Source organism: Heterodontus francisci, chromosome 19 (genome assembly GCF_036365525.1).
Source record: "Heterodontus francisci isolate sHetFra1 chromosome 19, sHetFra1.hap1, whole genome shotgun sequence".
Taxonomy (NCBI): Eukaryota; Metazoa; Chordata; class Chondrichthyes; order Heterodontiformes; family Heterodontidae; genus Heterodontus; species Heterodontus francisci.
The window spans coordinates 61,659,057-61,674,786 of record NC_090389.1 but is presented as its reverse complement, the minus strand read 5'-3'; the positions used below and the strand labels follow the sequence as shown (position 1 = coordinate 61,674,786).

At 40.7% G+C, this 15,730-nt stretch overlaps 1 protein-coding gene across 4 annotated transcripts in view; it reads right to left on the bottom strand.

Moving 5' to 3' along the window:
• The window catches only part of LOC137380107 (serine/threonine-protein kinase WNK2-like), a 258,006-nt gene that overhangs the window by 129,593 nt on the left and 112,683 nt on the right, over positions 1-15,730 (bottom strand). For all 4 annotated transcript variants that reach the window (XM_068051757.1, XM_068051760.1, XM_068051761.1 and 1 more), the window contains exons 5-6: positions 7,872-7,960; positions 5,097-5,316 (exon numbers count right to left, since the gene is read on the bottom strand). In XM_068051757.1, coding sequence (XP_067907858.1) covers positions 5,097-5,316; positions 7,872-7,960 — 309 coding nt within the window. The remainder of the gene's footprint in view (positions 1-5,096; positions 5,317-7,871; positions 7,961-15,730) is intronic.

Below are 15,730 nucleotides of genomic sequence, written 5' to 3'. Positions count from 1 at the left end.
TCTGCAGAGAACAGGTTCCTGCGTATGAATATGTGGAACTTCTAGCAAGCATAAGTGAGCCACATTACTAGCCTGACTGATAAATCTTAAATTGGTTATTAGTTTAATTCTTAGCACACTTGGGATTGTTCAGTAAGTGCTGTCCATTCGCAGAATCACATCTAACGTTAGACATTGTGTTCTGAGTTTTGCAAGTACAAGCTGGTTGAGTACGGTCAGTCCTTTGCTTATCGAGAACAGCCGAAGGGACGTGCTGTTTGATATGATCTTCCAGCTGTTGGGATGTACAGCCTATATACCTAGCATCGCACTGGCACTGGAATTCAATATACCACATTACTCATTTGTGTGGTTGGCAGAACATCTTTTTGACTTGACAGCAGCATCATGTTAGTGGAAAATACCACTTGTGTTGCTACTGCATAGTACAGCGTGAAATAGCTAGCTTCACCTGTTGCTCAAATTTTTGAGATACCTTACCCTTCCAGGATAAATTGAGTGGACTGGCACTTTTCAGGACTGAAAGTAGCGACCTTAGGCCCATTTGTGACTTTGTGCGATACACAACGAGCAATGATCTGATCGGGATAGCCATTATCTTGCATGAAAACTTTGATGCACTATATCAGCATCAAGCTTGCATGGTGAGCAAGCTCATTGTGCATCGCACATATACTCACGAATCGGCCCATGTTCCTTGGTGCAACCCCTCGACCAGAGTCGACTTGCCAACCAGTCAGCACCCTTTTCTCATGCTGTATAAATTGTTGCTCCCTTTGAAATTTGGCATTCTCTCGTCTGTCCTGATGAGTGTAAGACGAAAACCTTCGACAGCATGTCTCTTTTCCCAGCAATAAATTTTTTTTTCTTGAACTGCAATCTTTGTTTTCTTTACTGTCAAAGAAATCACGCCTGCTCTAATCACAGGCACTGTGAGAAGATCATAGAAAACAGCATTTATTAACAAGTTATATAAATTGCAGATTTGTCTGAAATAAATCTTTAAGAATTCTATCTCCTGTTCCTTTCAAAGTCTTCTGGAAAAATTGGAATCACTCAAATCCTCATTGGATGAGGGGCAGCACTTTGTATATGAACTTACGCTGATGCATGGAAAGCTGAGAAATTTTGTTAACTACACAAGCTGTTCATGCTCATTTCAAACAAGTATTAAATTTAGGACAAAACACCACACATTTCCAGACTCTCATACCCTTGCTACAGGAAGCTAGCATCTCAAAAGTAGTGAAGACTGAACTGTTACAGCGATGCTAACACTACAGCAATGGTAATTTTCAGGATGAAGTAACACCTGTGTAATGAGGGAACCTAATTAAAGACATGCCATTGCACACTAGTTTCAGGCAGCTCATAATGGAAGCAAGGACAATGGTTAGTCGAGCAAAAGAAAAACATCTGGGTAAACATGATCTATTTAATTGGGGTTTCTGTAGAATGGGATATGACACCGAATTGAAGACATACTGATAACCAAAGGCTTCATTTGGTAGAATACCAATTTAGATATATGAGGGAAACTTTTAATAAATAACAAATTACAGTAATTGTACTAATCTTGTTTGCCCAATGGAAAAACAGCGGCACTGTGGCGCAGTGGTTGGGCAGCACAGTGGTTAGCACCGCAGCCTCACAGCTCCAGGGACCCGGGTCCGATTCTGGGTACTGCCTGTGTGGAGTTTGCAAGTTCTCCCTGTGACCGCGTGGGTTTTCGCCGGGTGCTCCGGTTTCCTCCCACAGCCAAAGACTTGCAGGTGATAGGTAAATTGGCCACTGTAAATTGCCCCTAGTGTAGGTAGGTGGTAGGGAATATGGGATTACTGTAGGGTTTGGTTAAATGGGTGGTTGTTGGTCGGCACAGACTCGGTGGGCCGAAGGGCCTGTTTCAGTGCTGTATCTCTAAATAAATAAAATAAATAAGTAAGGAAGCTAGTTTATTAACAAAAGTTATTGACAGTTCAATTACTTATATGGAGTTGCAGTTTAATGTGGTATAATCATGTAATGCAAAAAATGTGTGGATTGTCACCTGGTGGGAAAACTAGGAGCATGAGAAAATGACAAAGTGACAGTCTTTACACTGGTTTGGACCTGATCAACCAGCAGGCTGAACTCAGAAATGTAACACAGTTAAGCCCCCAACCTATCCCTGCCCGACTGCAGTTCTAAGTACTAACTGCCAAGAGTATTTTAAGTGATACCAAGAAACAGCTGAGGGCACTGGATACTGCAAAGGCTATAGGCCCTGACAACATTCTGGCAATGGTACTGAAGACTTGTGCTCCCGAACGAACTGCACCCCTAGCCAAGCTATTCCAGTACAGCTACAATACTGGCATCTACCCGGCAATGTGGAAAATTGCCCAAGTATGTCCTGTACACAATAGGCAGGACAAATCCAACCCGACCAATTACATTCCCATCGGTCTACTCTTGATCAACAGCAAAGTGATGAAAGGTGTTGCCGATAGTGCAGTCAACTGGCACTTGCTCAGCAATAACCTACTCACTGACGCTCAGGTTAGGTTCCGCCAGAGCCATTTAGCTCCTAACCTCATTACAGCCTCGGTCCAAACATGGACAAAAGAGCTGAACTCAAGAGGTGAGGTGAGAGTGACTGCCCTTGACAGAGCGTGGCACCAAGGAGTCCTAGCAAAAGTGGAGTCAATGGGAATCGAGGGGAAAATGCTTCACTGGTTGGGGTCGTACCTTGCACAAAGGAAGATGGTTGTGGTTGTTGGAGGTCAATCATCTCAGTCCCAGGACATCACTGCAGGAGTTCCTCAGGGTAGTGTCCTAGGCCCAACCATTTTCAGCTGCTTCATCAATGACCTTCCCTCCAAAAGGTCAGAAGTGGGGATGTTCGCTGATGATTGCGCCATTCGCGACTCCTGAGGTACTGAAGCAGCCCATGTCCATATGCAGCAAGACCTGTACAACACTCAGGCTTGGGTTGATAAGTGGCAAGTTACATTTGCGCCACGCAAGTGGCGGGCAATGACCATCTCAAACAAGAGAGAATCCAATCCTCTCTCCTTGACTTTCATTGCCATTACCATTGCTGAATCCCCCATCAACATCATCCTGGGGGTTAGCATTATCCAGAAACTGAACTAGACCAGCCATAGAAGTACTGAGGCTACAAGAGCAGGTCAGCCGCTGGAAATTCCGCGGCAAGTAACACACCTCCCAACTCCCCAAAGCCAGTCCACCATGTACAAGGCACAAGTCAGGAGTGTGATGGAATACTCTCCACTTGCCTAAATGAGTGCAGCTCCACCAACACTCAAGAAGCTCGACACCATCCAGGAGAAGCAGCCGGATTCATTGGCACCCCATCCACCACCTTCAACATTCACTCCCTCCCACCACCAATGCAGTGTGTGCCACGTACAAGACGCAATGCAGCAACTCACCAAGGCTCCTTCGACAGCACCTTCTAAAACCACGATGTCCACCACCCAGAAGGACAAAGGCAGCAGATGCATGGGAACACCACCACCTCCAAGTTCCCCTCCAAGCCACACACCATCCTAACTTGGAGCTATATTGCTGTTCCTTCACTGTTGCTGGGTCAAAATCCTGGAACTCCCTTCCTAACCGCACTGTTGGTGCACCTACACCACATGGACTGCAGAGGTTCAAGGCAGCAGCTCACCCACCATCTCCTCAAGGGCAATTAAGGATGGGCAATAAATGCTGGCCTAGCCAGCGACATCCACATCCCATGAAAGAATGTAAAAATGTACAACTGCAAGTACTGTATGCTTAATAATCTATGCTTAATAAACTATGAACACCGACCTCAACTGATTTGAGTAGACAGAATAACCAATTATAAATAAAAACTATCTTCTAGAAATGCTTTGAGGTATTTTAAGAGCTTCTCATTTTCTCTCTATAATTTCTATAAGCCTGCACACAGTTTACAGTAAGAATACTGATGTATAGTTCTCAGGGTCTATTAGTGATATTTTGTGGAGATACGCTTGCTGAGTTCTGCTCCAAAGTGATGGCACTGGTTATCAGAGATAACTGGAATAGCTAAGTCATAGGATACTAGCTCCAAGGACAAAGGTGTAGGTAGTTTATTAGACGGGGCTTTGGGAATGCTAACTATGCTAGAGCATGCAACTTTTCCCCAAATCAAGCTTTTGAAGGAGGTGCTTAACTTGCACCAGACCTTGATTCAATTAACTGGACTAACAGTGCTTCAAAGGAAGCTTAGGTTTCATATTCGTTTCCAGCAAATGCACTCTTGAATAATTCATTTTAAACAGAGATATGAACTGACTGTTTATAGTTGGGGAGCCATTCCCATGATGTGGCTTTTTTTAACCACGCCTTTTCACTCTCTGTAGGCCATCCATGCCCAAAGATTCAAGCAGATAACCTCCTCAAACATCTCTTTTAAAACTGCTAGAAGTGAGGGGGCAAACTCTCCTGCCCTACATGGAAACATTCTCATCAGACTCTTGGTTAATAACAGGAACTGTGTGTTTATGGATGGATGGAGCATTCAAAAGGAGTAAGAAAGTGAAACAGCAAGCAAACCATGGCTTTTGTAATCTTGAAAGACTGTAAAAACACCTTGCTAATTAGGGATAAAGCTTTTTAAACCAAGTACCTTTGTTGCTCAGGATGTATTAGGCATCAGTTTGGCTCAAATGGTAATACTCTTGTCTCTGTCAGCACGTCCCAATTTGGACTGCAATACATAATCCAGGTTGACATTTCAGTGCAGTACTGAAGGGGTGCTGTATTATTGGAGGCATCCTTTCCTGGACAAGATAAGAACTGCCCATTCAAAGAACAGTAGGGAGTTCTTCTGGTGTCTTAACCAACATCCCTCCCTTAAGCACCACCAAAAACAGATCAGTCCTTCATGTATTTTCAGTCTGTGGGACTGACTGCATTTGCCTACAAAACAATAGTGATTGCATTTCAAAAGTGATCCAGTTGTTGTAAAATGCTTTGGGCTGTTCAGTGAATGTGATCAGACACTATATAAATTCAAGTTATTTTTTCCATTTCTAACTAAGCTTTACCTTGCATTAATAGTAGTATATGAATCTTACCATTTCTTGTGCAACATCATCAGGATTTTCTTTATTCAAGTCAAAACTGAACTCAATAGCTCCATTGTCTTTGGGTTTGCCTTTCAGCTTCTTAGGGTCTTCAACCCAGAGTCTCATTGCTATTGAATTTTTTTTTCCATCATCCTCTTCAGCAAGTTCAACCCTTAGCCCAGTCTCTTCCGCAAAGAATGCATGATTTAATAGATCCTTTATAGCATATCTGGGGAAAAAATCAACATTCAATTAGAATATGCCTAAGGAATTATAGACAAGTCAGCTTAATATCGGTGGTCGGAAAAATAATGGAATCCATACTAAAGGAGAGAAAAGAACATATAGAGAAGAAAAATATAATGAATAGTCAGCATGGATTTCAAATACTGAATTCTTTGAGGAGTAAGAGAGAGACTAGACAATGGTAATGCAGTAGAGGTAATTTATCTGAATTTTCAAAAGGCCTTCAAATAAGGTGTCTCATAATAGACTAATGAATAAGGTCAGAGAATTCAGAGTCAGTGGACTAGTGGCAAAATTAATTGCTAGCTGGCTACAAGACAGAAAGCAGAGAATGGGAGTAAAGGATATTTATTCAGAGTCCTAGAAGGTGGAAAGTGGTGCTCCACAAGGGTCAATGCTGGGACCACTGCTGTTCACAATTTACATTAACGATTTGGACTTTGGAATCAAAAACACAACTTTTAAAGTTGTGAAGGACACCAAATTTTTTTTGGGGGGGGGGGGCATGCGGGGTAGATAGCCAATCGTGAGGAGGACTGCAACAAATTACAGGAGGACATCAACAAACTTCATTCTGCAAGAATGTGCAAATGAAGTTCAACACAAGTACATTTTGGTAGGAAGAATATGGAGGTCACTTATTGCTTGGAAGGCACGAGTCTAGGTGGGGTACAGGAACAAAGGGATCTCAGAGTACAAATACAATCACTAAAGTTGGCAAGGCCATAAAAAAAAAAACACCATGAGGTTTTATTTCTAGAGGGATAGAGTGAAAAGTTCGTTAGTTATGCTAAAACTATATCGAACCTTGGTTGGACCACACGTAGAGTACTGTGTACAGTTCTGGTTGCCATATTATAACAAGGATGAGAGAAGATTTACAAGGGTGATACCAGAAATGCGTGGGTGTACATATCAGGAAAGGATGAACAGGCTAGGTCTCTTTTATCTTGAAAAAAGGAGGCTGAGGGGCAATCTAATAGAGGTCTTTAAAATTATATAAGGTTTTGATACAGTGGATAGACAGAGAATGTTGCCACTTGTGGGGAAGTGCATAACTAGAGGCCATCAATAGAAGATAGTCACCAAGAAATCCAATACGGAATTCAGAAGAAACTTCTTTACCCAAAGAGTGGTGAGAATGTGGAACTCATCACCACACAGAGTGGTTGAAGAGAATAGTATAGATATATTTAAGGGGAAGCTAGAGAGAGAAGGGAATAGAGGATTACGATGATAGATTTAAATGAGGGATGAGAGGAGGCTTGAGTGGAGCACAATCACCGGCAAGCACCAGTTGGGCCAAATGGCCTGTTTATGAGCTGTATGTCCTATGTAATATATTCAGCTTAGGGTAGAGTTTTCACTTTGGGCACAATCAGCAAACCAGGTGCAAATTGAGCCCACAATTGTACAAGTTGAGAAAGGTTTTTTCCCTTGAATTTCCACTCAAACTCATTTATCGAATTCAATATCTTTCTTGAACCAGTGCAATTGGGCAGTGTTTTAGAACATAATTTTTCAGTTTTACTTTAAGAGTGGTAACTTGGTGCAGCTTGATTAATGCAGCTGAAAATGGGTTTATCACTAAAAATAAGCATTTTTAATCGGTGTCAATCCACCACCTGTGAGTAACCTGATATTAAATTACTGAAAATGACTTTTAAAAAACATTTAAACCATTTCCCAGTTATATTGGGATACAGTAGTCAGTTTCTTAGTAAATTTAAAATAATTACATATAAAAGTATTTAAAACACACCAATTAATGTCCTTGTGCCCAAAAGAACTAGCTTATTTTTTTTTTGAAAAGGAGCCTTCGTGAAGGCCCGCAAACGAAATTAGTGGATACTCTCAAATGGTGATGAATTCATCCTAGGGGCGTAACCAGTTTTGTGGATGGTGTCTGCTTCAAGTGTAATGTTTTTAAGCGAGCAGAAAGGATCGTGGAAACTGTTTGCACTGGATGTAATTTGCCCTTAAAATTTTAAGATCTTTTGCACAGGTCACACCGATTTCAGGTGAATTGTGCTGAAAATACTAGCAGAAACAAGAAATGTTTATCCTATTTGCAGCTATACTACAGATTTCTGATGCATTAACTGATCATAGAAAACCTTTACATTGTTATCAAAGGTAATTTTTATTTAATTTGTCTTTATAGAAACTATAAAAGCAGTTAAAAATGGTTTACAAGTAAAACTTTTCCCAACAAACTCAGGTGTATGTTTAATGCTCAACTAGTATTTGACTAAACTCAACACAAATAAAATTCTCAAATTCGTTAAATCAGAGTATTCATACAAATGCTTCATACTGGACAAAATTTTTTTACATTTACCATTCCATGTTGAATACAATATCTTGTTCTTTAATAATAAATATTAAGTGTAAAAACATACACTTTGTAAACTAAGTCAAGGACTCACTGATAACTGGCTAAAGAACATTTACTGCAAATGCCTTGTTAATAATATAGAGTAATCAATTATCAGGTCTGACAAACAATACACATTTGTTCATGATTTTGTTACAAACCTTTCTTCTTTATTTTGGCAGATGCATTCACCAATGATCTCTTTTATTTCTGGATCTGTGACCTTGCCAAAACTTGCTGGTTTGACACCCTGAAAATTTAGAATACAAAGTTGCACAAACTTAATGACTTTTACCATTCAAGCTTGGAGAAATATTATCCAAAGCATTCAAGATCAATTACCAAAATCAACATAAACTTCAAAAGGTAAAAGTTTAGTTTTAAGTGTGGATTCTCTAATTGTTTGTAGCCTCAAACCACATTGAACTCAATCTATTTTATTAATACACTGCAATTAGCAATTCATGAAAATGATCATGTTTCAAACAGAATGCTCCATCACAATATCACTTCCCATTTTAGATGTGCATAGACTAGATGGAACTTCAAATTAACATTATGTTGGCTAAAAGTTGGCTTCAAGTTTAAAACTAAATGTGGGAAAGCAAATTATAAAAAAATTACAGCCAATGCACAAGTTACTACAAAAAGAACAGATGCTATATCTCTCACATACACACTATATCGGTGCCCTAGAGAATGCCACAGCTGTAAAATATTCTTACTGGTAAGCAATTTTCAGCAGAAACTCAAAACTATATATATTACATATATTAAATGAAAATGTACTTCATCCACTATGGCAAAATTTTACTCTTCCCATCACTAACGTGTGAATTAAACACCTGTGGGACGTCAGTGGCATTACATTATATTTTCTCACATCCCGACAGAGGCTGTATTTCAAGTTGTCTGGATCACTTTCTGGAGAATATATAACAGATCCCCTGTAGTAGGTTCCCTCATCCCATCCCACAAACCAAACACCACATCCCTATATAGGGAGGGATGGATTCTTGCCAGTCAGAACACAATTGATCTCAAGGTGTACAGAATAAATGACCCAATCCAAAAACACCTAGCGAAGATGGAATAACCTTTGTCTAGCTGAGTTTCTCCCACCAGTCTCCCCCAAACCTCGTTAAACTACTGTACAAATTTGTACAACGATGCAGTCAATAAACCCTCCTGTAAATGCTGTGACAAGAATACATTTTACTATATGTAGCTACATCAGCACATTTGGCAGGGGGATGGGATACAGATTGGAAGCACAGTAGGGGGCGATGTAAAATCAAATATAAATGTGAAGCTAAGTCAGTCCGGAGGACAGAGTAAATGTAGACCTGTTAAGGCTCAAGCAAATAATGCAAGGCTGGATTGTATCTATTCTAATGCAAGGAGTCTTATTAGTAAGGCAGATTAATTGAGGGCGTTGATTAACACATGGGAATATGATATTATTACTATTATTGAGACATGGTTGAGGGTAGGGCAGGACTGGCAGCTTAATATCCTAGGGTATAGAATCTTCAGACGTGATAGTGGAGGGGGTAAAACAGGAAGTGACATTGCACTGTTGATTAAAGAGACAATTACTGCAGCAAGGAGGAATATCATCTTAGAAGGTTCCTCTAATGAGGCCATATGGATAAAACTTAAAAACAAAAAGGGGGCTATCACTTGGCTGGGAGTGTACTACAGGCCTCCAAACAGTCAGGCAGTGGTAGAGGAGCAGATATGTAGGCAAATCTCAGAGAGGTGCAATAATAATACGATAATAATAGTAGGGGATTTCAACTTCCCCTATATTGGGGGGGGGGGGGGGGGGAGGGATAGTATTACTGCAAAAAGCTTAAAGGGGGCAGAATTCTTCAAGTGCATTCAGGAGAGCTTTTTGAGCCAGCACGTAGACAGTCCTACAAGAGGAGGAGCGGTACTGGACTTAATCCTAGGGAATGAAGCCAGCCAACTGGTAGAAGTGACAGTGGGGGGGCATTGCGGGGATAGTGACCATAATTCTGTAAGATTTAAGGTTGTTATGGAAAAGGACATAGAGGATCCGGAAATAAGAGTACTGAATTGGGGGAAGGCAGATTTCAATATGAGAAAACAGGATCTGGCCAAAGTGAACTGGGAGCAGCTTCTTGCAGGAACGTTTACATCAGACCAGTGGGAGTCATTTAGAAGGGAAATTGTGAGGGTTCAGGTGCAGCATGTTCCTGTAAAGGTGAAGAGTAGGACCAACAGGTCAAGGGAACCCTGGATGTCAAGGGATATAGAGGATTGGATAAGGAAATAGAAGGAGGCATATGGCAGATTCAGAGTGCTGAAAGCAGCAGAGGCCCTAGAGGAGTATAGAAAGTGTAGGGGAGTACTTAAAAAAGTAATTAGGAAGCAAAGAGGGGGCATGAAACATCACTGGTAGACAAGATAAAGGAAAATCCCAAGGCATTTTATAAGTATGTTAAGGACAAAAGGATATCCAGGGAAAAAGTGGGGCCCATTAGGGAGCAAAGAGGCAATCTGTGGAGCCAGAGGACATAGGTGAGGTTTTGAACAATTACTTTTCATCTGTGTTCACTATTGAGAGGGACGATGTAGGTGTAGTGATCAGGGAAGGGGATTGTGATATACTTGATCAAATTAGCATTGAAAAGGAGGAAGTATTAGCGGGCTTAAAGGTGGATAAATCCCCAGGCCCAAATGAGATGTAGCACAGGCGGCTATGTGAGGCAAGCGAGGTGATAGTAGGGACTCTGACACAAATTTTCAGATCCTCTCTGGCCACAGGAGAGGTACCAGAGGATTGAAGGACAGTGAATGTGGTACCATTATTCAAGAAGGGTAGCAGGGATAAACCAGGTAATTATAGGCCAGTGAGTCGAACATCAGTAGTAGGGAAATTATTGGAAAAAATTCTGAGACACAGGATTAATCTCCACTTGGAGAGGCAGGGATTAATCAGGGATAGTTAGCATGGCTTTGTCAGGGGAGATCGTGTCTGACAAATGTGATTGAATTTTTTTGAGGTGACTAGAGGTGTAGATGAGGGTAAAGCAGTTGATGTAGTCTACATGGACTTCAGTAAGGCTTTTGATAAGGTCCCGCATGGGAGATCGGTTAAGAAAGTAAAAGCCCATGGGATCCACGGTAATTTGGCAAATTGGATTCAAAATTGGCTTAGTGGAAGGAGGAAGAGGGTGATGGTAGAGGGTTGTTTTTGCGATTGGAAGCCTGTGACCGGCCTGTGACCAGTGGTGCACTACAGGGATCAGTGCTGGAACCCTTACTGTTTGTCGTGTACATTAATGATTTAGACGTGAATACAGGAGGTATGATCAGTAAGTTCACAGATGACACGAAAATTGGTGGTGTCTTAAATAGTGAGGAGAAATGCCTTAGACTACAGGATGATATAGATGGGCTGGTTAGATGGGCCGAACAGTGGCAAATGGGAGTTTAATCCTGAGAAGTGTGAGGTGATGCACTTTTGGAGGTCTAACAAGGCAAAGGAATATACAATGGATGGTAGGGCCCTAGGAAGTACAGAGGGACCTTACGGTGCTTGTCCATAGATCACTGAAGGCAGTAGCACAGGTAGATAAGGTGGTTAGGAAGGCTTACGGGATACTTGCCTTTATTAGCCGAGGCACCGAATATAAGAACAGGAAGGTTATGATGGAGCTGTATAAAACGCTGGTTAGGCCACAGCTGGAGTACTGTGTACAATTCTGGTCACCACACTATAGGTAGGATGTGATTGCAATGGAGAGGGTGCAGAGGAGATTCACCAGGATGTTGCCTGCGCTGGAGCATTACAGTTATGAAGACAGACTGGATAGGCTGGAGTTGTTTTCCTTGGAGCGGAGAAGGCTGAGGGAGGACCTGATTGAGGTATACGAAATTATGACAGTTATCAATAGGATAGATAGGAAGAAACTTTTTCCCTTAGCTGAGAAGTCAATAACTAGGGGGCATAGATTTAAGGTAAGGAGCAGGGAGGTTTAGAAGGGAGTTGAAGAAGAATTTTTTCACCCAGAGGGTGGTTGGAATCTGGAACACACTGCCTGAAGGGGTGGTAGAGGCAGGAACACTCACAACATTCGAGAAATATTTAGATGAGCACTTGAAACGCCATAACGTGCAAGTCTACGGGCCAAGTGCGGGGAAATGGGATTAGTTAGGACGGGTGCTTGATAGTTGGCGCAGGCACGTTGGGCTGAAGGACCTGTTTCTGTGCTGTAAAACTCTATGATGCTATAAAAATGGTGCAAAACTCTTCTCTGCTTATCTGGACCATTAATTTTTTAAATATTTACTAGTTTTCCTCAACTTGAATCTTTGCAACATTTGGTTTATTGAATTACTTTATTTTACATTTTATTTCATTGCTTTTCAAGCATATCCACAGTTCATACTTTGGGGCTCACATATCAGACAGCTCAAGTCCAATAATTGCACTGGCATTCTACATGGCATTTTTGTGCATGTTATGCCATTTTACAATCAAGTCCTTGGTGTGAATATGAACTTCAATTCGCTTTTATTTATAGCTTTGATGATGCAAAGTTACTTCCCATCTCAAGCCAACTCTCCTGCAGTAACAAAGAACTTATTTTCAAAATAGAAGCTACCAAAGCTCACTAAGACCCGAAGTGCTGCTTCTTCATTGATCCACCAAGAAACATAATTAAATGATGCCAAAGAAGACTCCCACCATTTGTCACCTGGGAAAGGAGGCAGGAAAGTAATTAGATACCTCTTCTGTACCTTGTTGCATTGGTTTAAAAAAGCATGGGGGGGTGGAAATTAAGACAAACATGAAGCACATATTCATGAATGAAAAATCCAGTTCTTCCTCACTATTTGCCATTGCCTATCGTTTTACAACAGGAATCAGTGCAAACAACACAGATGAATTATAAATGTACTTTTAAACATGTGAACACTTTTTAAAATGTACTTGTAAACTTATGACAGATGCCATTCTAAGATAGACACGGCCGACTTGGGCAGTAGAACTCTTCATGCACACTGATGAGACAATTCAACTGAAGGCGATTTGGGTTATCATCCCACAAGTGGATTGATTTTAATTGTGGCCAGGCTGGTATTTGATTAAAAAAATTGATGATTTCATGCCATCAAACCAGCAAAATATACCTTACTTGCACTATTTCTCCTACACAAGCATTAATTTGTTAAATTGTTTTTACCTCATTGATAAGTAGCCCAATTCATACCTTGTCAGCCAGTTGGAATATATTTACCCCAATACAAATGTAGACCCCAAAGCATCTTATAAATTTGAAATAGCAGCCATCAGCCAGTCGCTGAAGATAAGCATGCAGGTCCAACAGGCGGTAAAAAAGGCAAATGGTATGTTGGCCTTGATAGCGAGAGGATTCAAGTACAGGAGCAGGGATGCCTTGCTGCAATTATACAGGGCCTTAGTGAGGCTACACCTGGAATATTGTGTGCAGTTTTGGTCTTCTTATCTGAGGAAGGATGTTCCTGCTATAAAGGGAGTGCAGCGAAGGTTTACCGGACTGATTCCTGGGATGGCAGGACTGACGTATGAGGAGAGATCGAGTCGATTAGGATTATATTCGCTGGAGTTCAGAAGAGTGAGGGGGGGATCTCATAGAAACCTATAAAATTCTAACAGACTTGACAGGGCAGATGCAGGAAGGATATTCCCGATGGTGGGGGGGGGGGGGGGGGGGGGGGGGGGTGGAGTCCAGAACCAGGGGTCATAGTTGAAGGATATGGGGCAAACCTTTCAGGACTGAGTTGAATAGAAATTTCTTCACCCAGAGAGTGGTGAGCCTGTGGAATTCACCACCACAGAAAGCAGTTGAGGCCAAAACATTGTATGTTTTCAAGAAGGAGCTAAATATAGCTCTTGGGTCTAAAGGGATCAGAGGGTATGGGGCGAAAGCGGGAACAGGTTACCGAATTGGATGATCAGCCATGATCATAATGAATGGCGGAGCAGGCTCGAAGGGCCGAATGGCCTACTCCTGCTCCTATTTTCTATGTTTCTACGTTTAACAGTGTCACTGTGTCAGTGGGTCCTATTCATATATCTGACAATGGCCTGTTGGGGAGGCACTGGCAGAAATTGAGGCATAAGTTACCTTTCTGCTCTCTTAAAGCCATGTCAGGTACAAGAAAAGTAGAAAGGGGAGAATATACAAATATTTTAAATAATTTTTGCTCAAAATAAAAATACATTTTCTGTTTTTGGTCATCACTTTGATGACCTTCAAGCAGCATCCTTTGGTTCCACTGGACCCACTTTGAGACCAAGTAGCTCCTAAGATAATGAACTTTTCACCTGAATTACCTCACTTCCTCAAAAAGAGCCAGATAAGAGTTCACAGTACGAATTACCTGGAAAGCAATTGCTATCAAAGGAAAATTTCAAATGTATCTTGCAGAGGTCAAAAAAACTAAATAGTTTAAAAAGTAATTCCTTTAATCCAGATACTTCTGTTCTAACAAAAAGTACGCCCTAACTTTTAACCCTGTACAAAAGAATTAATGTATTACTAGTTTAAATATTGCTGATGCAATTTTGCAATCAAGAAAAAAGTGCATTAAACAAATTAATATGGTCAACCTTAGTAAAAAGGACATCACAAAAAAGAGCATTGCATCCAGTTGTGCCTCACTTATATAAATGCTGCTGTACATTGCACTTTAAATTTCTTGCATCCAAAACTGCTTGATCTTTAGCGATTTTCAGATTTTTCTACGGCAACTTCCAAAAGAAATAGTACGCTAGAAAAATCAAAATGGCAGAAATATAAACAAGCATGATTTCTATATTGACTGTCAGGGAACCTGCATGAAAACTCAGTATCTATACTTTGCTGTTACTGTTTTTATTGAATTAAAGAGGAAGCTCTTTTCTACTTTGGAACTTTCATGTCAAGTATAATACGGCTAGGTGCAAGGCAAAACTCTCTCTACTCCACCCAACAACATGGTTTGATCTAGATGGCACTATTTCCAGCACCTTTATCATCTGAGTGAGGCTAACAACTTGTTTTGAATTTTTTGTTTGCAGGCCAATAGGATTTTGACTGTAGAATTTAAGACACTGTCCTGACAGCATGTGGTTTGTCTGGCCACAGATGTACAGAAATCTGATGACCTCGTGGAGCTCTTAAAATTCTCATGAGCCTCTGTTTGAAAAATTTAGACATTTATTGATGTAATACAAACTTCTCAAATACCCTTATTTTTATACCATGCTACAATTAAATGGAAAGTTTAAATGTTAGTAGCCCAAATGTTTAAGTCACACCATATGTTCAAACATATAGGCATGCATTCCATGCACTCTTACTCTTTTGTCAGATACAAAATTGAAGACAGGCAAATGTTCGAACACCATGCCAAAGCAGGAAAGCTAAATCAAGAACACAGCAGTGGTCCACACTAAGATGAGCTTCATATTTAACAGGGAGCATATTTTAAATCTAATGAAAATGTAATTATGGAGGAGTACATTACTATTTAATTTTTATGAATCTAAATAATCGTCCTGTTAATTAAGGAACAACGCTATCTTTATTTTAAATTTTTTTTTAAAATTTAAAGGGCAGCATGGGAGTTGTAAAAAATGTCCAAATGAAGTACAGACTAATAGAATTAACACCTCAGACCACATTTTCTGCCCAAAGACTACAAATGAGCAGTAAATCGAGCACATAATCTCATTGCTAGTTGTAAAAGGCATGGGCCACAGCCAGAAATTCACAACATTCAGGACAAGTTGTCAGCCTCACTTAGTGATAAGGGAGGCTGGGTCAAGAAATAGTGCCATCTAGATCAAGCCACAGCGTTGGAATAGAGGGAGTTTGGCTCTGCACCCAGCCAGATTGACTCGGGGGTTCCAAAGTAGGAAATACCTCCTTATTTAATTTAATTCAATAACTGCAACAGCAAAGAACAGATACTTGAACCTTTGTTTTTGCTTGAGTTTTCAGGCAAGTTTCCTGACAGT